The sequence below is a fragment of the Solanum lycopersicum genome, chromosome 10 (genome assembly GCF_036512215.1).
Source record: "Solanum lycopersicum chromosome 10, SLM_r2.1".
NCBI classification, from domain to species: domain Eukaryota; kingdom Viridiplantae; phylum Streptophyta; class Magnoliopsida; order Solanales; family Solanaceae; genus Solanum; species Solanum lycopersicum.
Window position 1 is genome coordinate 60,213,301 of NC_090809.1, and position 26,076 is coordinate 60,239,376.

The window sequence follows — 26,076 nt, forward strand, 5'->3', positions numbered from 1 at the left end:
TTTTATGAAGGGTTGCGACTTTTATGGAAAGTTGCGACTTTTATGGAAAGTTGCGACTTTTATGAAAAGTTGTGACCTCTCTGAAAGATTGTAATTTTTTCAAAGGTTTGTGACCTTTCCGGTAAGGCACAATAAGAACCGTTTCGCACTACCCTTTGTTTTCTATAAATTGAGAAATTTCCTCTCATTTTAAAATAGAAATTTTTTTGGACTACTACTACTAAATCTAATATTCTAAGTGTACTTTACTGCTGTTGAGTGGCTCGCTGATACCAACGTTTTAGGTATCAATACACTGGTAATTGAGATCATTCTATCATGGGAAGACATATTCCAAATCAAAACCTCGGATAATAGAGGGGAATAATTTCCTTAAGGGGATACGGTGCATTCAATGGACTTGATCTTCTTTTTGTTTTTCCATATTCTGGTATGTGTTACAAATTTTTAATTTGTGAATCAATTACTGTTCTTCTCTACTTCACTAATTCATTGAATTTTGGTAACTTTGTGTTTCTACAAAGTTTGTTGGAATCAGTAAAATTCTTTAAACACAGATTGACAACAATTCTTCTTTAAGAAAATAATTCGTATATTTTTTCTAATCTGTTTTTGATCTTAGTTTCTCTAGTCTCTACTAGTTTTATTTCTAGTTGTGAAAATATTCTTAAACTTTGTTGTGTCTTAACAAGTTCTTCAAAGTTTTATTTTAAGTATCTTAGGAATACAAGATGAACAACATAAGTTAGTACACATAATTATTGATATTATAATAATACTTATATGTATTTAATTCTTTTTATTTATTTCTAAGTAAAATAATTATTTTGATTTCTTCCTCACTTTCACCTTTTTTTTTTCTTTCATTAGTTAATACACAGAAAAATAAGTTTTTTTAAAAAAATATTTATTTAAGCACTTGTGTATAAACACAACCAACTTACCAATTTGCATAAGTGTGTCTCGCTAGAATTTTGGTCATACTTCAAGGGTACTTATGCATTATCTGTTTATTATTTGATCTCCAGTTAAAAACATTCTATCTAGGAAAACAAGTTTGTTAAAAATGACTTTGCTAGTGGAAGTCGAGACTCGAGAATATAAGTTTTACAAGTGACATTTCAATGAAGGCATTTTACTATCAAGGATTGTGATGAACTGTGAAATACTTTTTCATCTTTAGTCAGATGTGTCACGTTCGAGTAAACTATCACATCCAACAATAACTTTAAGCAGATAGAGATGGGGATCTTTATTTATATATTGGTAATCCTTGTTGTTTTTTTCCTTTTTGTCATGGATAATGTTTCTTACCAGGCAGGTAAAGAATTGAACTAAATGCTTTTTCTCTTTATCTGATCCTATTCTGTTCTATTTTTTCTTTATAAGAAGAAAGCTGAAAAATGTATCTGTTTAGAATAAGAATGTGGAAAATACCTGACTTGACAATGAAGAAAAATCACCTGGTGGCCCAATATTGTAATGACTATATCATAAAATACTAGTCCTTTTTTCAGTTTAAGTGTGTATAAAATTAAGCTGAAGCAATATCAATTATATAAAATCAAGATTGTGGTTCATAATTTCACAAAAAATGGACAAACTATCTTCTAAAGGAACAATGTTTAGTAAAGAAGAAGGTAGGAACATCCGCGGCGATGAAACATTTCCTAATGAATATCTCATCACAATTCGTGAAGGTTCAAACTCGAAATCTCATGACATCAGTGAAGATGACAGACAATGGCTATATTCATTGGACAAGATCAGCAAAGAGTACCTTGACTCACTGCAGAGTCCAAAAATTCAAAAGGTACCAAAAATGCATCGCGAGATTGAATCAAACGTAAGGTGTTATGAGCCTCTCGTGGTTTCTATTGGTCCATTTCACCATGGAAAACCAGAACTTCAACTTATGGAGAAGCACAAGAATCTACTGGCACATCAATTTGCTGTTGATCAAGAAACACGCGAAGGGGTCTTACCATGGCTTTTGACAAATTCAGTGTCCCTTGCTGAGCTTTACAGAAAGGTCAAGGACATTATGCCTGTTGTCAAAGAGTGTTATGACGAGGACTCGATCAAAGATTACAACGACAAGGAGTTGGCACATATGATGTTCCTGGATGGATGCTTCATCCTTGAATACCTTCACTGCATTGTGACGGGGAACTATAAGGAGCTGAAAATGAAGAGCCATGATATAGCTTTCATTCGTCGTGATCTTTTCTTACTTGAAAATCAGTTACCATTTGAAGTCCTGGATGTGTTAATGAGCTGTAAGTTCAAGGACAGTGAAGGAATGGAGATGATAAAAAAGTTCATCTCGAGTGCACATACAAAACCTACTCAACGTCAAGGATTCATTCAAAGTATCAAGGATTTCTTTGTTGATTTCTTCAGTGATCAACATCCTGAAAACTATACATGTACTGAAAAAGCTATGAACTTTCTTAGCAAGATTTGTGGAGGAGAATGTTCTGCCCTTAGCAAAGAAAAAAGCACGAAAACTCAGCTTCCTGCTCATCTCCTTGAGCTTTTAAAAACAAATCTCATAAACCCAAAGGCTTTCTCAGAAGGTGGTTGCTATCTAAGGGGTGACTGGTGCTCGTATCGTTCAGCTATGGAACTACGTAGAGCAGGAATCCGTTTCAGGCCTGGAAAGAGTCGTCATCTTTCTGACATTAAGTTCACTTCATTTCATTGCTCAGCTCTTTTAACACTTCCACCTATAACCATAGATGATTCAACCAAGTCACAGTTTTTAAACTTAGCCGCGTATGAAGCATGTCCTGATACACCAGATGACTTTGGAATTACGTCTTATGTTAGTTTCATGGATTCACTTATCGATCATGCTGAAGACGTGAAGGAGCTGAGATCGAAAGGTATACTACTTAACTTTCTTGGAAGTGATCAAGAAGTAGCAGATCTGTTCAATGAGTTAGCAAGAGATTTGGTGCCTAATCCACATGCCTTTGTTGATGTGAAAGACAAAATTGAGAAACATTACAATAACAAAGGCAAAATTTGGATTGCTGAATGGAAGAACACTCATTTTAACACTCCATGGACTGTTTTTGCATTCATCGCAGCACTTTTTGTCATTTGTTTGCAAGTCACTGATACATTTCTAGCAGGCATCCAAACCTTCTATGCAGTCCATCCAAAAAAAGACTAGTAATGATAGGATTCAAAACTAACCACTTCAAGAATCTGTCACGTTTGTTCAATTTTATCATTTATTTTTCATCTTGTTGCTCTATGGCATTGATTGATCTTTGTACACAAACTAGTACTAATTTTGTTTTGTTTGTTTTACTTGTGTAAACCTACTACCTTGAAGCACATCAATAGTATTGTTTTTGGAGGTGTTTAGATGATTATAATGTAATTTGGAGTGTTCAACTGACAAAGTGAAGACGAGTTGAGATGTGCATACTCAGTTGTCAGGTGGAGTGTTTACTTGTCATCTTAGACTAAGTTTGAGTGTATGTTTATGTGTATTATGCTTTTTTAATGAAAATGTTTTACTGAGACCTTTAAATTACTATTCAGATAAATAATATACTGATCAAGACTACAATGATCATTAGACCAGTTGACAATATTCTTCTAACTAATCGAAAGATCAATCTCATTTCTCCGAGTACTAGTCTAAGCGAACTCATTTGGTATGGGGGATGGGATAAAAGAATCCCGAGACTTACTAATACCTCTACCAAACATATGATAAAATAATCCTACATTTTATCGTGAAAACTACTTCTTGATTGATACTTCTGATAAGGAAACACAAATCAATGCCAGTTCTTCAGTTCTTACACTTTAAGGCATCATGATTTTCTTCAAGTATATAACAGGACTTTTTTTTATTTTTTGCAGATAACAGAATATACAAGACTTGATATCAGAGAAAACTTTATACAAAAGTATAATATAAAAGCTATAGAATACCTACTACTATTTTCACTCTAAAGTATCCGAAAAGCCACCTAGAAAAAATTAGAACTATATACACTAATAAATGACTAGCATTTTATTGATAAAACTTCATTTTATAATATCTAATTTATCTAAACTCAGTACTTTCGATGAAGAACATAAATTTATACAAGGTCATAACCCCATAATATTAAAACTACACCGAGTTCAATGCTAAAAATCTTAAAGATTGAACACGTAGAATTTAAATCTTGAACCCGTCTTTGACATAGCCCGTTTATACAACACAAGCATGAGAGATCTAAGGGTAGAGCTCAATGACAGACCTCAAACCAAGAGTCAAAACAATTTTGTAACTAGTAAAACCTGAAATTGAGAAAAGTTTTTCCCATTCTTTCTCGTTCCTCTCTTTGCTACCCACAAAAACCATCATCAACATGTCTATAAAGAGTTGTGCTTGGACAGATTCATCATCCAATTCCGTATTTTCCATCACCATGTCTATAATTATAACTTTTCCACTTCCTCTTAATGCCTCCTTGCAGTTTTTCAATATTTTCACACATTCTTCATCATTCCAGTCATGCAAAATTGACTACAAAATTAACATGTTCAAAAGTTAAGTAGAGAAGTGTCAAGACTAGTATTCTCGTAGTTTCTTGTTCGTTGATTTTTGTTATCATCTGTGTTACCTGTAATTCGCTTATCACAACTACTACATTGTTGTTACTCTTCTTTCTCTGTATGCTATGAATTGTTTTCCATAACGCTATATGTCGTTGTTGTTACTGCTTTGTATTTTCTTCTTCAAACTGTTTTAAGATGGTTTACTTGATCTGAAGGTCTATCAGATACAACCTCTATCTTTACAAGGACACTATACCTACCTCAGACCTCACTCGTGGGATTACATTGGATATGTTGTTATAAGAGAAACTAGTAATATTAGGGAATTATAAGCGAAAAGTTTAGTTTATTTACCTTGAGTAAGACAGCATTAGCAGGAGGAATTTTCTGAAACATATCCCCTGCTACAAACTCCAAGTTTTCACTTCCCTGCAAGTTAGCCACAACAGGAGGAAGATCAAGAACAATACATTTCATGTCAGGGAAACTTTTGGCTATGGACATTGCGACCGTTCCAGTCCCTCCTCCAACATCTACTAAAGATGTTAATCCTTTGAACACATCCTTATACTCGTTGCCAATCAACACGTTCATGAATGATCGTGAATCTCTAGACATGTTTTCGTTAAACCAATTACTAGTACTTGAATCACTTGAAAGTTTACTCCAGAATAAGTCTCCATATGCTGTATAAAATGCACTTGGATCATCATTCTTGAACCAATCACCTAAACAACTCCATGCTTTAAAGAAAAAAGTATCTTGATCTTCCATCGAGTTCCAGGGCCCGTCTTTCACTACATAACAATCAGCTGGTGCAAGCGAATAACACCCTTTATCATCATCAACGTTGTTATCATCATGTTTTTGTAGAATCAAGAAGCCATAATGAACTAATATTCGTGTAAGGCGGTGAAAATAGGGATATTTTGAAGGGCTAATAGGGAGGGAAGACATGAGTTCTGATATTGTCATTGGTTTGTCATGTTTGGTGATGACATTAGGTATGTCCAATTGAAGTGCACATTTCAATGTTACATGTTCTATGAAGAAATAGAGTTGGTTCCATGACTGTGTTTCAGCTTGAAGAAGCTCACTAGGAGTGAGGTTCTCATTATGATCAGCCATGTAAAAGTTTCAACAATCTGTGGAAAAAGTTGTGAATTTTTTTTTCTCAGAGTCCGGCCTTGTGATGAAAAAGGGAGGAAAGACGATGACGGGATCAGAGAAAAACTATACCTGAAGAATGAGATACTGATTGACAAGCGCAAAGAGTGCTTGGCTAGTAATATACACTCATTGTTTGTCTAGACTTTGCAGCTATGTCACTCGGACTCTTAAAAGATGACAAGGGGTGCATGTTGGATCCTAGAAAATAGTGTGAATGTGTCGATCTGACATGGGTGCAACAACATTTTTAAAGAGTCCAAGCAACGTATTTTGCAGTGTTATTTGTATGCATGGAAAAAGAATATTTCGTGGATAAATATGCTTTAGTTTGTGGAAGAAGATGCTATTGTGCCTCCCTTTTGTTTATTTCTATTTGGAACCATTATTACCCTTATAGCTTTTGCATTTGGTTCTTCAACATTTTTATAAAATATACTAGCCGTCCCACCAGCAGAAGCAAGAATCTTATTTCGAAGCAATCTCTTGAGTTTTTCCTTGTCAGAATATGCTAAGCATGCATAGTTTGACCCCTTCATGAATTTGTTGTTAAAGTAAATATGGACTAAAAATTATTCCTAATATGAAGTGTATGCATGGCAAGTGATTTGTATTTGAAGAGTTGGTTTTACAAGTGTTATTCACACACAATTATTAACAAATACCAAAGCAAAATTTACATGACATTTCATATAACTAGTAATTCCAAAGTGAGTCTTTAACCAAACGAGCAGTAAATCACAAGAATTTCAGCCATATGGTCTGTCATTATTCTATATAACATTTACTGACTCCCTTTAAACGAGTCGAAGAGAAGGAGGCAAGGAAATGGAAAAGAAACAAACTAATATGGTTCGTTCATCTTCTTTTTGTCAATAGAAACTCGGGTTTTTGTGTCAATAACCTCAGATAGTTGTTTTACTGAAGATCATTTTCTTCGTACCAACGATGCTATAATCCCACCAGCAATGAGTCCTATAGTGGTCACAGTGATTCCTATACCAATGACACCATCTGCATTGCATAGACACAAATGAATACAATTTGGTATACTGTTATCCAAAATCGAGCAAGCAAGGGAAAAGGCCTCGGATAATCATTACCTTTAGTAATTCTATCTTCAATAGCCTTCTTAAGCGATAAAGCTTGTCTCCAATCAGGTGCAATCTAAAGGGAAGAAAAAACTTTTAGCAAAACTAAACAGGGTGGGGTCTAATTCTGATTGTCTCAAATGATCGATAAATACAAGTTGATTTCGAGAGGTAGATATTTGAGTGAGTAGAGAATTCACAGCAAACGACTAAGAACAGTAAAAGGATTAGGACCAAACCTCGAGACATTGAACTGTAAGCTCTCTGCTCCTTGAATATTCCCCACTTCTGTAATATCCAACAGCTAAAAGATAAAGCTTTTCTCGCTGCTGTAGTGGACTACTGGCGTTGGCAAGTGAAGCTGGGGAAGAAAAAGAAGCAGCAAAAGAGATGATGGTTTATATAGATCGAATCCTCAAGTACGTTATTCATTAGACACATAAACATCCAATCAAACGCAAAAATAAAAAGATTTTAAGCAACAAAAGCCCAAAGCTGGAAGTAACAGTACCAGGAACCAATGAACAAAATCAGAGTAATTTTGTGATGATTCAACAGTAACATGATTGTAGTAATCCATTACATGTTCTTGACTCTATGAACTTTACTTCCTAAGACCATTTATATGGAGCAGTATAATATAGTTTCTACTACTAACACTACAAGAGAAACAATAGAAATTGTCTCAACAATGTCCTTCAAGTACGGGAACTTCATGAATGTGTGTTGCTTTAGAATTTCAAAGACAGAAGAGCATCAAGCGTATATGTCCATGAATATGGAGTTAAATGATGAAAATAGATAGTCGGTGGTAGTATCACAATTCACAAACATTACTAGATATGTAGAAGCAAGTCAAGCAACAACGTGTAACATAAAATAGGAAATAGATCTGACTAATTTTCACCCTCAAGCATAGCTATCCCTCGTTGCACATCTTCAGGTTGTTTGGAATGAACAAGAGCCCATGACAATCTCATATTACTCTCATTCTGTCCTTCATCAGAGGCACCTTTATTAGCATCTGCAACTTCTCTCTCGCAGCCCTATCAATATGCATAGGCATATAAGACAAAGCACCAAAAGCAACATAGTACAATTATCGCTTCATTCTTTGCTTCTCAGTACAAACCAATTCATTCAACTTCTCTCTTGTGAGACAAAAACTAGACCAAATATATTTATATGTTGTTGAAAACAATGTTCAGGGCTTCGTAAAAACTACCAAGCAAGACGACCACTGCATGCTGATATAACGAAAATGACGACTTCATCTTTATAAGTAACAACATTAAAATGACCAACACATAGCGTCTCTAATGCAAAACTTTAAATTCACTAACAAGAACGATATCAACCAATAGACTCTTCCTTATTAATAGTAACACAATTTTCTACTATTAATTAGAAAAACAGATCTTTCTTCAATGTTACGACAGCCTAAAGCATCATATTTCTCATAAACTTTTTATTCTCAATAACATATTTCTTCACAGTTTCTGCAACCCAAAGCAACAGTGTTCTTATATAATGGTCAAATCATACAAAACACTAAATAAGGTATGTCCAACCACCAACTAGCATGTTAATGACAAAAAAAAGCCAAGCTACCAGTTTGATCAAAATAGTTAGCTTTTGCTCAAACAGTACATTCGGTATGAAAAAAATCATTAAATATCTACACATATTAAGAATCCAATCACTAGCCCTTGAAGTACCATAAAATTAAAATCTTAGCTCCAACCACAATTACCCACTTATCAACAAAAATCATACTCTCTGACTTTGGCTCCAACCACAATTACCCACTTATCAACAAAAATCATACTCTCTGACTTTAACTTGGCACGGAGTTCAAATTTTTTTATTTTTTTTTAATATTACCATCTTAAACTAAATATACGAGTCTTGCCTTCTTAAGAATGTCATGTAGCAACGAGAAAATGCTATTAGATATACCTGATACCTGAAATTACTGGAACCCCAAAATCCCAAATCATTAAAATCATGAAATATAAATGTAAAGATCAATGCTTTAATGAAATTTATAAGAATGGGTCATTCAAGAAAGCTTACAACAACAATGTCAGGTGAGGTCCAAGGAAGTTGGTCCCCTCCATTGATGAATGTAACAATTGGCCCGAATAATCGGTTGATTTTGGCCTCCATTTTCGATTTTAGGGTTTGTAGTCCACTAATTTCAAAGCCCTAATTAGCGTTAATGGTGAAACTCAAAATGGACAAACTGATATTTGGGGAAGAAACTGAACTTTTTTGCATAATTTTCGGGATTATAGTTCACTAAATTGGTTCTAATTTTAAGCATCATGTAGGTAAAATTGTTAATACTTGTTCAACTAATTATTTCAAATAATTAAAAAATATTTCAGTTTTATAGATTTGTTGCTTATTATTGTAACATCAATTTGATTTCTTGTGATTTCAATTAATTTTGGCATATAAACATTTTAGTTTCAACTTAAGCGCTACGATTTTGAAAAGGTATAATTAGATACTTTAACTTGTTTCAATTATATCTCGTGGATATATAATGCTTGCGTAATGATTATTTTATAAGTTGAAATGTTCAATTGACACGAAATGAATTGAGGTGTTTAATTATCAGTTAAAATTAAATTAAAATATCCTTCCGGTACTATATTTAAAAAGAAGTTCCGACTTTTGATTAACATGTATCTCACCTTGTTAAAGAATCAAACATATAGAGAGGGAATTTTAAATGTTTAAATTAAAGTAGCAAAAAACCAACCAAATGCAAAAAAAAGTTAACTTTGGGGTTTGGTAAACTTGTATGCCTTTTTATAGACAGGTTGGAATAAAAGGTTCAATTCTAATAAAGTGTTTTTTTTAAATAAAAATAATTAAATTATAAAGTGCCTTTATTTTTCTTTTATAATAAAGTGGCCTTTTGTTTTAGAGAAGTACAATTGTCTAAAACATTTCAATATATTGTCTTGGCTCATTCCATCAATGCGAAATTTCGATAAGCTTGTTTGCATATATATGTTTCTCGTTATGTTCTCTAAACATGCTCGGATTTTTCATATGTATCGAAGTTAATCAGTCAACAACCTCATGTGTAATCCATAAAGATGTTAGAGAAATACATTTATCCTTGATCGTACAAGATTTTCATAAGAGGGTTTATAATATCGCGGGCCACTTCACTCATGGCTTAAAGTTTTGGATTGATTACTCATTATTTTCTCTTTTTGACAAACCTTACCCTCAATTAGAATGGAACATTAAGTACATATTTTGGCCTACAAAGTTAGGTGTACAAATCTTGTCCAAAGTTATGCTAGCCAAACAATTAATTTCTGGTACAATAATGAGGTTTTGGCCTTGTGGACCAGACATAATAATAGATTTCCAATGTATTGCCACCATCCCTAAGATGTCTTTATGCACCTCTCATTTTCATCTTTTTCTTCCTTGTCCAGAGTGATAGCTACTGTTCAGCATCTTCTCAGTTCTCAATTCATAATTTGAGTTTTAAGACTAAACAAATACGCAAGCATCTAGACACCTCAACTCGTCTCTGTTTGGACAAATTCATGCGTCATGTCAGTATTGAGTGTACCAAGACAGTAGGGACGAGTTGGAGTGTTTAGTTGCTAGGGGAGATCAAGTTGAAGTGTCTATATATGCACTCTCAACGTTTAAGTGCTTATATACCGCTTGAGGCCATATTTGAATGTGTGTTTATCTATTCAGCTTGTTGTACTTCAATTAATTTCACGAGTACCTGCTACCTCCCACCATCACAATATATGTCGAAGTTTTTCACAGATGAAAAGAAAGCACCTAGTGTTTTTTTGCCAGGGAGAGCATAAGAAGTCAGTAAAGGATGTGAGCCTTTCAACCACAACAGTGCCTTCTACTTGAATCAGTTTTACTATTGACTTCTGACCAACTTCAAGTTTTTATATCAAAAAACACTAACTTGCTGATATATACTACCAGCTTACATACACCCCACAAAAATGTGGGAAAGCTTCAAAGCAACTCATCAAATAAGTTCATTTTTAATAAAAGAGGTGTCTGGACTGGTCTATGTGCACCTCGACTATTTGACCAGGTACGTGCTAGAACATCCCGCTAGCACATGTATCAAATAACTCATCCCCGCCAAGGCTAAGGCAAATGGAAAGGACTCACGTGTCGTTATTTTACTGAGAACTCATCAAGCAAATTAATAGAAATTCCTACATTGCAAGAGGTGTTGCACCAATGGATAAAAGCATTTACTTTCTTAATATACCAAACAAAACACAGAAACATCTGCACCATAAAAACAGAAAATAATACAAAAGCAGAACGAAGTTACAGTCATATTGTTAGAAGTATGTATCCTCAAAATCAGTCTGAGAAAGGGACATTACCTTCCGGAAAACATTATCCGTAGAATTTGTTTCTGCAAATCTTTTGGACTTCACCACCACCTGAGGTTGCTAAATGGTCTGACATGCAAGATAGAACATGTAATGAATCTACTCAAAGAGACAAATCAGTCTATCATAGAAAGAAAATCTACAGATATTATTAGTCATTCTAAACTGATGAAGTTGCACCATGTTAGTAAATGATAGACATCTACAGATAAATACTTCTCTCCGTTAAGAATAGTATATCGTGACTCAATTTCAGTTCAAATCTGTCTGAACTAACTCAAGACCTAATCGGAAATGCTGGTTATCTTCATAGCCTTAAGACTATAAATTGGCCAAGGTACTTTCACTCCAACAAGCAGCTTATCAAGTTAATATGTCGTTATGCATAGAGTATTACATCAACAATGCAAAGTTAATAGCATCTAAATAGAGGTAGTAAACCAAAGAAGGAATTTCTGAACAAGAATCCATGAGCTTATAACAGTTGATACTAACTAAATGCTGCAGAACAAACTTGTTGAAATCTTACCAAAGGTAAAGATCTCTAAGAGTCCCACAAATACTTCCACCCAAAATAGAAGAAACAATAACATTTCCATATCACATATTTGTTCAGAACTGGGCAAGCAAAGAAGAACATACTGCAGATATTTTTATTACTTTCGAGTTGTTCAAAAAGAAAATGAACACGAAATTTTCATAGGCTAGAGTATATGGACACTTGAAATCGGTCTACAAGAGGACACTGCACATTTCAATATCAGTACAAAAGTAGTAACATAAATTCATAGACCTCGAATAAAATAGTGGAAGCATGTACATGGCAAATGAGAATCAATAATCACGGGCAACAGCTAGTGCATCGAATCAGTCCATTTTCGTTGCAACTGGGGCACCTCCTCAACTTCCCTTCCTCCTCTTCAAATACTTTTCGACTTCCATTGCAATTTGGGCAGGGTACGAACCTTGCATCGCCACAGCTTCCACAAACAAAACCAGAATGCTTTACTGCAAAGCCTTCCACGAGTTCAGCCAGTTCTCCAGCCTCATGAAGTTGCTTAATCTCTTCTGCACCACCAATGTACTTTCCTCCAATAAAAACCTGAGGCAAGCTAATCACTTTTCCATCCAAAGCGCTTTGCAACTCTTTCCTATATGATGAATCCATAGATACATCTCTTTCATCCACACACACCCGAAAACCTCTAAAGATCGTTCGCACTGTGCAGCATTCTTCATAAGTCTTCCTGATTCCTCTTAAACTAGTAAAATACAGAACAATCTTATCCTCTGTACCCTTTAAATGGACATCATTATTGGGTAACAATGAGCTCAATAAACTTGCATTACTTGACTCTAACTCTATCGTATTAGCAATTTCAGGCTGTATTTTATCCTCCTTACCCTTTAAATGGAAATCATTTTCAGCCAACAAACTTGTGTTACTCGACTTTAACTCTATCGAACTAACAATTTCGGGCTTTGGACAATCTTCTGATTCTTTGTACACAAATCTTTTGGAGGACAATGCTTGTCTATAGCTTGAAGCTACATTAGGATCCATTTTAGCAAGCAATTGTTCCTCAGACAAATGCTTCCACAGCGGCTTCGAATCTGAGTGCTCAACAAACTCATAGGTTTTTTCCAACTCACTTGTGTCCAATTCACTATGGATATCAAGACTCTTAGACTTAACCTTTCTAGGGGACTCAATCTTGGACTGCACCATATGGAAATCAAACTCATCAAGTCCTTCCATGAGCTCCCAAGTGTTGATTACTGAATCAGGAGATAACGGGTCTTGTGGTTCCGTCCCATTTAGGGATTTTGTCATTTGGGTAGTAGGATTCTTGAAATTTCCACCATGGAAATTAGGGTTAGGGTTAGGGTTAGGAATTTGGGGGTCAATCAACACAAGGGAACCATAAGTAGTAGAGGTAAGAGAAACCAAATGATGTGTGTCACCTTTGCACATAGCAGGATGATGAACCAAAGGAGTTGGAAGAGACAGGGTTCTTGAAACTGGAGTTGAAGATGAATCTGAGTATGAATATGGAGATTGTGAATGTGAAGAAGATGAAGAATTCCATGGATTTTGTGGATCTGCTGTAACAAAATCATAGGAACGAGAAGCTGAACACCCCATTAATGGATTAATCAATAAAGACAGAATCTTTTGAACTAAATCCAAACAACACAAATAAAAATGAAATCTTTGAACAGATAACAAGAACCCACAGAACAAAAAAATGAATCTTTTTAGCTCAAAACAACAACTTAACAAAAGAAAAATGAAATTTATGAACCAAAAACAAGAACCCCACAGAAAGAAATGAATCTTTCTAGCTCAAAACAACAACTTAACCTAAAAAAAAATGATATTTTTAACAGAAAACGAGAACCCCACTGAAAAAAATTGAATCTTTTTAGCTCAAAAACAACACCTTAGCATAAAAAAATGAAATCTTTAGACAGAAATCGAGAACCCCACAGATCTTTTTAGCACAAAACAAGAACTCAACAGAGAAAAGAGAACTTATTGAGTAGAAAACAAGAACATAATGGATAAAAACGAGGTCGTTTAAGCATGAACAAGAAGAGAATTTTTAGCAAGAATCTAGTAACAGAAACATTTAAATCTTGTGGCAGAAAAACATTGAGGTGAAAAGACAAAAAAAATGAAAATCTTTTAGCAGAAAGCAGGAGATTTTACAATGGAAAAAAGTGACAATTTTTGACAGAAAGAAGAAATTCTTTTTGGGATAAAAGGGGCTATTGATGTCAAAGTACAGTTGGGAAGATGATGAATTGAATAACAGAAAAGATTGAAAATAAATGCAACTTATGGTAGCTTTGGGAAGTTAACATACTAACAGCTTATTTTCAAGCTATAGTTAATTGAATGAGAATAATTATATAGTGAAATTTTTCTATAATACCCTCTTCCTAATAACATTTCATACAAATTATGATCAATAACAATATTTCGTTATAACAATAATAAAATATACTATATCAAGATATAGTTATAAAAAGTTTGATGGTATTTTAGAAATGCCAATAATAGTTATGATAGAAAGATAATATTAATGAGCATTTCTTCGTTCTTAATCAGAAGATTGATATTCTAAGAGAAATTATCGAGAAAAAAGATTATTATTATTATAAGTATTAGAAGAATATTTTCTTGTTTCAACTGCTTAAGCAATCTATTTATGACTAATTCAAATGCACTTATTTAGGAAAACTCTTAGGAAATACTATTATAATATATGGATAAAGTCAATTGTTTTATGTTGAGAATATTATTGTTTTCTTGAATCATTATTTTGATAATTTTAAGTAAACGTCACCCTGCAAATTAAGTTAATTTAATGCATAAAAACAAAAAACAAAAACATGTCAGATTTATAATATATAAGGGTTAATGACATTTATTATTAGTCAATCAAAACAATTAATTTTGATATCTTACTTAAGTTAATTGAGTTCGTGCACTTTTGATCTCTCTGACAGTTCATATGTGTTGTGATGATAATTTTGATTTGTCACTTTATATTAACTATAATAATATATTATAGAATATACAAATAGTCAAACATAACATATTTTATTTTCTACATAAAAGGCCCAAAAATCATACTTTAATGAGAAAATTTGATCACCAAACATAATAAGGGTTTATAGCTATAGATTTAATTATTGCATTTCATAATTATAATTATATTCATTAAGAGGTTATAGTTGTAAATTTTTTTTCCGAATTTTATATTTCAGTTGCGAATATACAATTAAGGCAAGTATGTGAATTTCATATAATTAATAATTTTTCAAAATTTTATTTGTATATTTTGTTTGCCAATATACAAACAACGTAGTTTATTATGAATTTTTCATAAACCTCCTACGGAAAGTCAAGATAAATATATATAAAATTCTGAATTTATAAATCAGAAACAAAATTATACAAATATCGAATGTATATCAAATCAGACGAATAGCAAAATAGGCGAAACTATAGCAGCAAATTAGAATTTCCTAAACAGTACTATAACATTTAATATAATTTAAAATTTTAAGTATTTGCTATTCTGCCAAAATTTCTCCGTTTTGAATTGATTAAAAATAGGATTGAATCATATATCACAATAATAAAATACAAAATTAATCAATAAACTAAAAGTTTATTATTCATAAATTATATTTTAGTAATAATGTCTGTGGGGTTGTTTCATTTAATGTTAATTATTACTAAATCCTTAATAATTAATATAGGATAAGTATTGAGCAACTGTCAGAAAAAAAGAAGAAGTTAACATTGATTAATGATTAAGCAAACACCATGTGAACTCAATTGTCTACCAATTACAAGTATTAAAAAATTAACAAGAAGATTATTTTTGTAATTAACCCCTTAAAAAATTGAAAATTTTAAAATAAATGTAGATACTTTTAAAAAAGAAATAAATTGCAAGGACAATATAGAAAAATTGTAATTAATTTTTTTGATATAGTAAAACGATCAACTAACGTGAGATAACTATTTTTAGTAAGATAATCAACTAATATAAAATAGAGGAAATATAACCCGACAATTTCATTAATTATCTTAACTTATCAATTAATAAAAGACTATTTCTCCACTCTTTTCTTGTTATAAATATCATTAATTTCTAATCTAATCTACTATTTTATTGGATTAGATATCAACCTAATAAATAGGACGGTTAATAATTCGCTCAAAGTTCAAATTTACATGAATTAGATGAACTATGATTTTATAGGCTAATTTTGTCCATCTCTAACTATGCCTATCAAATCACACAACTTGAAATATATATATATATATAAGCGTGAAGCTTTTAACTTAAAAGTTGAATTACTATTTTGTTTTTAAACTAAATAAATATATTAATATATAATTAATTTAATATTAGATAATATTTTTTTATTTAAATTCATGCCTCTAGACACAATGGTTCAAATTCTTTTGGGAAATAGTTACAAGAAGAGGAAAGACCAAAAGTTGAATTTTTCTTAATAAATGTGTATATCAATTTTTCTTTATCAAAATCAATTTAATTTTGGCTTGGGACTGTGTCGGTGATTATTTCTTTATCACCTTTTGTTGTTAATAGAGAAAAGATATATAAGAAGTAGTATAGACACTAAAGGTAATTTCATTCATATTGAATCTTTATGTTTTTTCTTTTTTATTATTTTATTTATTTAATCTTGATTTTGTTTATTGTATTTTAATATGTTTTCTTTAAGTTTTTGATCTTGTTTTCATCAAATTGTGCTAAGAATCTGTGATACAATTTGTTAATTTTATGTGATCTTTTTAGTGTTATTTGCTTTTGATTCTTCTTTCTTAATATTAGATTTTGATGTATTCTTTGAATATAAACTTTTTTATTGGTTTTATGGTATTTGATATGCTTAGCCTCATTATGGTTTCAATCTAGACTAGAAGAGGTTTATACAGTTATTATTTTATTTTTGTGTGATCTTGTTAATATGTTGTATCATTGAATGTTTCTTTATATTTATTTTTTGACTATTTTTAGTAATTTTGAAATGTATTCTCGAGGTATTGATCAATTTTATACGTTATGTGATAGTTTTCTATTTTTTATCTTGGGATTTCAACTTTTGTTGGTTTTTTGACGAACTTTTTCATCCTTTAAGAAATGTAGTTATTACTGTCAACACATAGTATAGGATCATAGAGACATTAACTTTCAGAAAGTCATCGTAGTAATGCCACTTTTATGGTAACAATTAAAATAATATGGTTGAACCTCACTTTTATGGTACCAATTAAATTGAAAAGTCATGCATATATATAATACAAGTGTATGTAATACAAATGACCAGTGAATAAATATATGGTTCTCATATCTATATTTGATAATAGGGTAATATTACTTGACGTTTCAATTAATTCACAAAATTTGGAGTATACATGTCACCCTTCATCGTTTCAAGTTTATGATTATTTTTCTAAAAAATCTACTTTATGCCTCATTTATATATTTTATACTTGTGTCATTTAAAAAAAATGAAATATTAATTAATAAGGTACACGTGCGTTGCACGTGAGCAAAGACCAGTATATATATATATATAACAAAAGACAAAAATTACTTGATTGACGTAAACCTATAAATTGACGAACAGAAAAAAAAGAGATTAATTTGGTCTTGAAAAACATACATAAAATAAAATTTACAAAATAATACAAGATTAAATACCACATAATTTATAATTATAGATTTGTAATTGGACTATCAAACTTCAGAAGCTCTGGAGCTCTTACAAATATAGCCATATCTAGTTCATCCCAATAAGACTATAACTTCAACTCCACCTCCACTTAGGTTATCCAGTAAATAGAACTACTTGTTGAGAGGCCCATTTTCCATGCTCACCCTAATGGGCCTTCCCAACCAAAGTCCCAAGTCATTACATAATTTTTTAAAAAGTTTCCTATTGGGTGTTCGGTATCCATATTGAAGCTTGATTATTCTTGATTCGCATTGCTAGGGCTCCATTATGGGGGAAAATGCTCCGTACCAAGGACTTTTTCATATGAAAAGCTCGAACCCAAGATGTTGATGAAAGAAGGAACAACCTCACTACACCTTCATTTTTTGAGATTCGTTATTACTTTACATTTTTTAGGAGAATAGAAAAGAATATTATTGGGAGTGGGGTTCATGGTCAGGGTTGGGTTCTTTGGTTGAGGTTGAAAATCAGGTGTCTTCAGTTGGGATCAAGACCTGACTCCATACCTCGATACGGGACCACACTTCCAACCTCGGCCTAGAACCAACTCCCAACCTTTACCAAAGTCCTAACCTCGACTTGGGACCTGATTTGACCCTGATCTCGACTTGTACCAACTCTCATTTTTGACATCAATCCAGGAGTTGAATTCAGTTTCAAACCCTAGATCCAAGACCGAAGTTTTCATTCCTGACCCTTGACCTGGCCTTAGACTCAACAATATAACTTCTGATTGGAGACTCAATTTTGACCTTGACCCATGATCCGACTCCAACCCTGAATTGGGGTTCGTGTGTGTGTTATTAAAGGGTGGAAATTCAAATTTAGTGTCATACTATTTGTCTAGATTATATCTAAATGTTTTGAAGTAAATCTTTTTTGACTAATGGAACACGAAAAAATAAGCAAGAAAATCAGACATTTTCCTTCCTGCTAAACACACCCTTGATAAATCTCGAAAGACTACTATAAATTTAAAAGCGACAACACTATTATTTCACATATCTCATTATAATACTATTCATACTTTCTATTTTTTTCACGAACTATTTCCTTTGGTTATTTAAGAATTACTCTTTCTACATCAACATCAGTATTGCTTTTTTACTATCTCTTACAACAAAACCTCCAAATTTATATATATGAAAAAACGCTAGAAAATAAAATAAAATAAAATTTGTTCGTTACAAATTAAATTTTTTTGAAGCCAAAGAATTTTCACATGTCTATTACCAAAATTATCACATAGAGCATAATCAATACTCATAATGGTTTCTTTAATTGAGTAATTTCTTTTTTTGTCTTAATTTATTTATATATATGTTGAGTTTTTGTACCAGGAAACCGTAAATGCTCTCAACAGTTAACTACCCAAATTTCTAATGATGTGATAAATCACATGCGACTAAACCCCATACCAAAGCGTTTTCAACTAGGATTTGCTTTTAAAAAACTAGACCTTCAGTGGCTCCAAACACTAAGTCACCAAAAAATTTCTAAATATTTTCACTAAAGGTTTTGAGTGATTTTTTAGCGGCGTCTAAGGTTTCAATAGACATTCACTAGTAAAACCTATTATTTCAACAAACAAAAAAATATGATAATTAATTTTCGGTTGTAACTTAATTTTTTAAAATAAATAATATGTACTATCAATATTAAAAACATCCAATATTATTACAAAATCATCAAAATTACTTCTCGACTCAGATCTCCTACTACATGCATCATTGTACCTTTTATGCATGCATATACATATGACATAAATATAAAACACCTTCAAACTCCTCCTTGATCAATATCATTTGTGATGAAGAAAAAAAACACAATATCATAATTCAATGCTAAAAATCAATGAAATCTTCTGTGGCGATATCTGGGCTTTTGTCGCAGCTTTTATCACCGCTAAAGGTCTAATTTTTTTCTAAATGAATCCTAATTTGCAACTCTTAGGTGGAGGGATTACCGGATTAGTCCCACGTGATTTGTCACGTCACTAAAATTTTGGATTGTTAACTGTTGAAGGTATTTGTAGTCTTTTAGGATAACAGAGGAGGTATTTTTTATCCCATATATTAAAAAAAATGGTATAAGTAATCTGTTTCGCACAGTTTAGAGGCAATTTTGACTGTTTTTCGAAAAAATAATTATATTTCAGTCTCTTGATTCTATAAATGGTAGCTCTAGTAAATATTTTTACTTAAACAAATATAGAAAGCATAATGGTGTCATCACTTGTTTCATTGATTTCCAAGAAAATAATCAAACCTTCCATCCTCACTCCTCCTACTAAAATATCTCACCAACTTTCATTTGTTGATCAAGTTATGCATATGTCTATTCATATGGCATTTTTCTATAAAAAATTTTGCAATTATGAACCTACACATGTATTATCCTTATGCTGGAAGATTGAATAAAGATAATGGTAATTATGTTGATTGTAATGATATGGGAGTTGTGTTATCACATATTCATGTACATTGTCCTATGTCTCAAATTTTTAGACAACCATAAACCAATGATGAACATATTGTTTTTCCTTTGAGCAACCTTATGCCCACATGAATAAAGGAAATTTAGCTACAAATCAAGTAAGGATAGTTAATTTGATTTTTTTTGGTTTAACCATTTATATTTAATTTCGGAATCATCATTCAAATAGCTAAGTCTATCCACTTCAGAATAATTTTAGATATGTCGTATGTAAAGTTTTATATCAATTGAAGTTCGGGCACATATGAATGAAGTTCAAACTATTTTAGTCTGAACTTCATTCACATATATGGCCTATTGAGCTCTCTTCTTTACAAATGCGCTATAGATGCTAGAAAAGCGAATAATTCAGGTTCATTTAAGCCATCCTCCTTGTTTCAAGTTGCAAATATGCGCCAAAGGCACAATCCACCTTTGTCACACGATGCATGTGGAAATATATTATCTGGTTATATTTCATCGAAATAAATAACAAAAAAGACATAAATTATCCGAAATTGATACGTGAAATGAGGAAGGGGAAATTGAATCTTTATGCTAAGGAAAATTTGATTATCTCAGAAGTAATTGAATCAATTGAAAAACGAAACACACTATTTCATAACAATGAATTTGATGATTTTTTTTGGGAAAATTATATGGAATGACAAACATTCATAAGTAATTATATAATAGGGGTATAGTTTAATTTATTTACTTTATATAATTATAGTTTTTTTTTTGCTATAATTAATGGGGTCCACCACTATTATATAACCAATAGTATAAAAACCTTATTTTTTAATTTTGTATATAATTATACACAAAACAATTTTCTCTCTCCTTTTCACATTCCAACCTTTTCTCCTACATTTAATACTTCCAGCTATTCATTTGAATTTCAAATTGTTCTCCAAAATTAAATTACTCCCTCCCGAAGTTGAATTCAATTTCGTAAGTACTCTTTAATTTTAGTTGTTTACCTCTTTTTTTTTTCCTTATTCAAAATTTGTATATGTATTCTGTTTATTATTTTTTTTCATATTTTTTGATGAAATAATCGATTTTGTTCTTGATAGATCTAAAATTGGTCACACAATGAATGAATCATCTTCATCTATGAGGATTACCAGAGATATTCCTTTGCATGTCAATTTTGTTGACATTTTACCATCATTTTCAATGGGGTTAACTCAAGATTTTGGGGTTGATGTAGGGTCTTTGGGAAAATCAAAACAAGTTCTACAAGAACAAACAATGGAAGAGTTGAGATCAAAGAAAAAAAATGACCCTATGTCAGTTCAAGAAGTTATTAACAATGCCAAAGCTAGAGGCATTAAAATTGTACATGGAGGAAGAAAGAATTGTACATGGAAGAAGAAAGAGGAAAGCTGTAAACATTGAATCAGAGGAAAATGCATCTGAAGTTGTCGGATCTGAAGAACATCATAATCATGAGGTAGTGTCTTAAAACACAAAGTTAGATACAATTTTTTTGTTACTTAGATGTCAATATACAAAAAATTATTATTTAAATATTGTATATAGTATATTGCATGTTTAGTACATACATGTTTAGTTATATATTTGTATATTTATTTAATTATTATATGTGTTTGTCGATTTGATTACTTTATACATACTTTAAGTTATGTATAATGAATAAAAATTTGATCCTGACTCAGGGTTCAAATGTGTTGAAGGATGGGGATTCGAGTATGATGTCATACTATTTGCTCAAATTATACTTAATCATCATAAATTACTAAAAGCATGAACAAAAAAAGTTGAAAGTTGAATTATAGTTTTACCCCTTCTATAAATTAAATTTATATAAAATATTTAAATATTTGATTGTATAAATTTAATTAAAAAGTTAATTACTTTTAGACTTCTAAAGATTAATTTCTAATTAAATATCCAATTAATTAATATTTATCATCTATAATCTATATGTATATAATAATTATATATATATATTTTTTTAAAAGTCTTTACCCAAATTGCATTTTTTTTCCTTCTCATAACTTTTTCCTTAACGCCTCTCATGATTAATATAATTTATGTGGATAAAGTATTATCCTTTATGATAAATAACGAAATTTAATAATATAAAGGGTGCAAATCTGCAAAATGGAGACACACGTTGATAATGTCCTCTCGATTATTATTAAAGAATGACTCTTTCTTCACAAATTTAAATTCATTAACGATTAATTACGTGATAAGAACTTTAGTTGTTCTTTCTACATGGTTTGCTAATTTTAATTTCTTTTTTCATATTCTTCATTTATTTATTGTTATTTGTTAATTACTTATTTAACTTTATACTCTTAATATTCATAACTCTTATCTTTTCATATTCATAACCTCCAAATATTTAAACTAAAACTTTAAGATATCTTTTGATATTCCTTCTATTTTATCTATATAAATTCAACTTTTTTAATCTCATGAAACCCCTACCAAGATTTTTAGGCTATCATTTTCATTCTATAGTAAAGTAGATGAAGAAACCTCTTGAATTTTGATAGGATATGAAAGGAGTCGATAAGAACTCAGAGAGTTATGTACAAATTTTATACTTATTTTTTCATCTATACATACATCAGTCTTATAAGAATAATGTCTACATTTGATCTTTCTTAAATCTGTTTCTTTTTGTCTTTTTCTTTTATCTCCATCAGACTTCTTAATTTAGTTTTTTATGAATGTTTTATTGTGTAGGTCTTTATTCTTATTTTGTAATTGTTACAGTTTATTATTCATTACAATTTACATATATAATTCCATGAAATTTTTGTCATTATAACATATCTATAAAAATTCACATAGAACACACGTGCAAAGCACGTTCTCAGAAACTAATAATCTAAAAAGACTACTATAAACTTCAAAAAAAATTACATTCTTTTATTTCATGTACCTCACCTACCCACCTTTTCTAAAAATTTTTTCCTAGACAATAACTTTTACAATATTGTCTATGAATTATTCTTTCTACTCAATATTACTCATTCTTTTTCTGGTAATTTATTTTTTCACAAATTTCACATGTCTATTATCGAAATTATCACATAGAATAGACCCACAAACCATACTTAAAATGATTAATGGCTTGCGTAACAAAACTAACCATTCTTTAAATTAAAATTTTATCTTAATTTACAAATTTCATGGAATTAATTAGCTCCAAAAAAAGATAGGAATAGACTCTATTCACCAATATATATAACAAGGGTGGAGCCACAATACAAATTACGAGTTCCACAAAATTCATCAACTTTGCTCAAATTTTGTATTTATGTTAAAAAATTTATTTAATATTTTCATTTATATTTACTTTGTCAAATATTTTCTAATTTGATCTCTACTTTTCCTTGTCATTTTTAACTAATTAAGAAAGGACAATTTCACCTCTATTATGCCTTTAATTTATTAACATTGAGTTAATGTCTATTAAAAATAAAATTAGTAAATATGTTTGGACCCTATCAATAATACGGGCGATATGGTAGACATAGTATATCAATCATACCCGAACAGAAGAAGCGTGTACATATAATCTATTCAACATTCAGTAAATTTTTAAAAAATATATATTTGACAACTTATAAATAAAAAATCCGACTCTGTCTCTCTCTCTATATATACAAATACATGAGAACTAAGAAGGGACGTATCCACGATGGGGTCAGTGAATCCATGCCCTCATCCCGAAATCATATATAGAAGTGTTATATATATATATATATATATATATATATATATATATATATATATAGTAAAAAAATATGTGTGAATCTACACTGAAAATATCATATAATGACATACGATGATGATTGTGTGCAAGTCTCTAAGTGAGATTAGAAATTTAAATATTTTATTTATCTTATTTATTTTTCTTTTTAAAATTGGGTAACACGTCTCTAAGTGGTTGGATCAATAAAAAAATAATAATTTTGAACCTATAATTTTAACATTTTAATGATTTTCAGTGATGAGAACCTAAATGTCAAATCCGATCAAATTTATATTTTAATCCACTTTTTTATAATAATACACCTATCAATCTCAAAATCTTGATTACGCCTAGTCTGATCTAAAACTAAAATGCTATAAATTATAGCTCTGAGGTTGTTCAAGACTTGAAAGCATAATGGTGTCATCACTTGTTTCATTGATTTCCAAGAAAATAATCAAACCTTCTATCCTCACTCCTCCTACTAAAAAATCTCACAAACTTTCATTTGTTGATCAAGTTATGCATATGTCTATTCCTATGGCATTTTTCTACCCAAAAATTGGTAACTATGAACCTACACATGTGCCTCAAATTCTTGAAAACTCACTCTCAAAACTTCTTTCATTTTATTATCCTTATGCTGGAAGATTGAATAAAGATGATGCTAATTATGTTGATTGTAATGATATGGGAGTTGAGTTATCACATGTTCATGTACATTGTCCCATGTCTCATATTCTTAGACAACCATACACCAATAGTGATCATGTTGTTTTTCCTGTTGAGCAACCTTATGCCCACATGAATGAAGGAAATTTAGCTACAACTCAAGTAAGGATAGTTAATTTGATTTTTGTTTCATCATTTAAGTCATGTATCCACTTTAGCACAATTTGAGACATGTAGTATATGAATTTTCATACTCAATTGAAGTTCGGGCACGTATGAATGAACTTCAACTATTTCTGTCTGAACTTTAGTATTGTTTACTAAAGTTTACGTACTTTTACTTGATGTTTACGTATGCAATCGAAGTTCAACTATTCGTGACATTTTGATTGCGGAGGAATAGCAATTGATGGATGCTTATCACACAAGGTTGGAGATGGTTGCACCACAAGCAATTTCTTCAATGATTGGGGAATTTTGACTCGTGATATTAATGCAACACTTTCTCCTCATTTTGTTGGAGAATCCATTTACCCACAATCTACTGATTCTTCTGCAGTAACAACTTTCAAGTCTAAAGAATCAACATATCTAGGGAAAAAATTTGTATTCCCCGTTGAGAAACTAAATGCACTGAAAGCTAAAATCGCGCGTGAATCAAAAGTTCAAAATCCTACTTGAAGTTGTGAGCGCACTTCTCTACAAATGTGCTTTAGTTGCGAGAGGAGTTAATGACTCGGGTTCATTTAAACCATCTTCCCTCTTTCAAGTTGCAAATATGCGCCATAGGCTCAATCCACCTTTGTCTTATGACACGTGTGGAAATATATTATCTGGTTATTTCGTGGAAACAAATAACGAAAAAGACGTAAATTGTTCGAAAATGGTAGGTGAAATGAAAAAGGGGAAATTGAATCTTCATCCTAAGGAAAGTGCCTTAGTTAAATCAATTAAAAAGGGGAAAACACCATTTTATAGCAATGATGAAGTTGATAATTATTTTTGTAGTAGTTTGATCGAGTTTCCACTTTATAAAGTGGACTTTGGTTGGGGAAGGCCCATTAGAGTGGGCATGGGAGCTGGGCCTTTTGACAAGTTCTTCATTTTATTGGATAACCAAAGTGGGGATGGAGTTGAAGTTATAGTCATGTTGGATGAACAAAATATGGCTATATTTGAAAGAGATTTAGAGCTTCTTGAGTTTGCTAGTCCAATTACAAATCTTTAATTATAAAGTACTTGATTTTTGTGTTGTTTTATGAAATCTCCAATGTGTGTTGTGTTTTTATTGTTTGCTTTATGTTGTTTATCATGTAAGATATGTATTCACGTCACTGGATTTTATAAAGAGTGTGCATAATTTTAAAAAGTACTCCTTATTTAATTATTTATCACATTTTTTTTGGAACTGATCTGATGTGAATTTTGACTAATAAAAATGTTTAAAAACACCCTCAACCTTCCGCTTCGCACTTCCAGCACTCATTTTACCAATGAGCCAGCTCCTATAATTACTCAAGTGTATACAAACCTAAATATATATTAAAATATAGTAAATTTGTCTTGTAGGTACGGTATAACTTTCCGATGAAGGGTATTCACTTGCGCATCCTTCGTTAGCTGTAGCTCCGCCCCTGATTCACGTGAATTC

The 26,076-nt window shown here is 31.4% G+C and overlaps 4 protein-coding genes and 2 long non-coding RNA genes across 7 annotated transcripts; 3 read left to right on the top strand and 3 right to left on the bottom strand.

The window, feature by feature from the left end:
• The first annotated feature begins 852 nt into the window (after nt 1-852).
• LOC101256144 (UPF0481 protein At3g47200-like) lies at nt 853-3,547 on the top strand. Its single transcript, XM_004249696.5, has one exon. The coding sequence runs from the start codon at nt 1,595-1,597 to the stop codon at nt 3,179-3,181; it is 1,587 nt and encodes a 528-aa protein (XP_004249744.1). The 5' UTR covers nt 853-1,594; the 3' UTR covers nt 3,182-3,547.
• A 584-nt stretch (nt 3,548-4,131) lies between these two features.
• On the bottom strand, nt 4,132-5,800 carry LOC101256438 (probable O-methyltransferase 3). The gene is made up of 2 exons (XM_004249697.5): nt 4,927-5,800; nt 4,132-4,540 (listed from the first exon to the last, which is right to left on the bottom strand). Exons 1-2 carry the CDS (start codon nt 5,698-5,700, stop codon nt 4,247-4,249), a joined length of 1,068 nt encoding a protein of 355 aa, XP_004249745.3. The 5' UTR covers nt 5,701-5,800; the 3' UTR covers nt 4,132-4,246.
• A 590-nt stretch (nt 5,801-6,390) lies between these two features.
• LOC101249972 (mitochondrial fission 1 protein A-like) lies at nt 6,391-9,177 on the bottom strand. Its single transcript, XM_004249200.5, has 5 exons — nt 8,907-9,177; nt 7,738-7,876; nt 7,070-7,191; nt 6,843-6,906; nt 6,391-6,753 (listed from the first exon to the last, which is right to left on the bottom strand). The coding sequence occupies exons 1-5, from the start codon at nt 8,997-8,999 to the stop codon at nt 6,668-6,670; spliced, it is 504 nt and encodes a 167-aa protein (XP_004249248.1). The 5' UTR covers nt 9,000-9,177; the 3' UTR covers nt 6,391-6,667.
• Nucleotides 9,178-9,907: 730 nt separating this feature from the next.
• LOC101245010 (uncharacterized protein At5g39865) lies at nt 9,908-14,384 on the bottom strand. 2 transcript variants are annotated; one of them, XM_026027686.2, is made up of 3 exons: nt 12,066-14,384; nt 11,237-11,314; nt 9,908-10,658 (listed from the first exon to the last, which is right to left on the bottom strand). In XM_026027686.2, exon 1 carries the CDS (start codon nt 13,389-13,391, stop codon nt 12,087-12,089), a length of 1,305 nt encoding a protein of 434 aa, XP_025883471.1. In that variant the 5' UTR covers nt 13,392-14,384; the 3' UTR covers nt 9,908-10,658; nt 11,237-11,314; nt 12,066-12,086. The 2 variants fall into 2 exon arrangements, with proteins under 2 accessions (XP_025883471.1, XP_004249230.1); XM_004249182.5 differs by lacking the exon at nt 9,908-10,658 and adding an exon at nt 10,730-11,135.
• Nucleotides 14,385-20,826: 6,442 nt separating this feature from the next.
• LOC112940132 (uncharacterized) lies at nt 20,827-21,635 on the top strand. The gene is made up of 2 exons (XR_003244033.2): nt 20,827-20,965; nt 21,228-21,635. It is a non-coding gene; the product is annotated as an uncharacterized lncRNA (long non-coding RNA).
• A 2,140-nt stretch (nt 21,636-23,775) lies between these two features.
• LOC112940167 (uncharacterized) lies at nt 23,776-25,794 on the top strand. The gene is made up of 2 exons (XR_011212142.1): nt 23,776-24,587; nt 24,792-25,794. It is a non-coding gene; the product is annotated as an uncharacterized lncRNA (long non-coding RNA).
• The last annotated feature ends 282 nt before the right edge of the window (nt 25,795-26,076 follow it).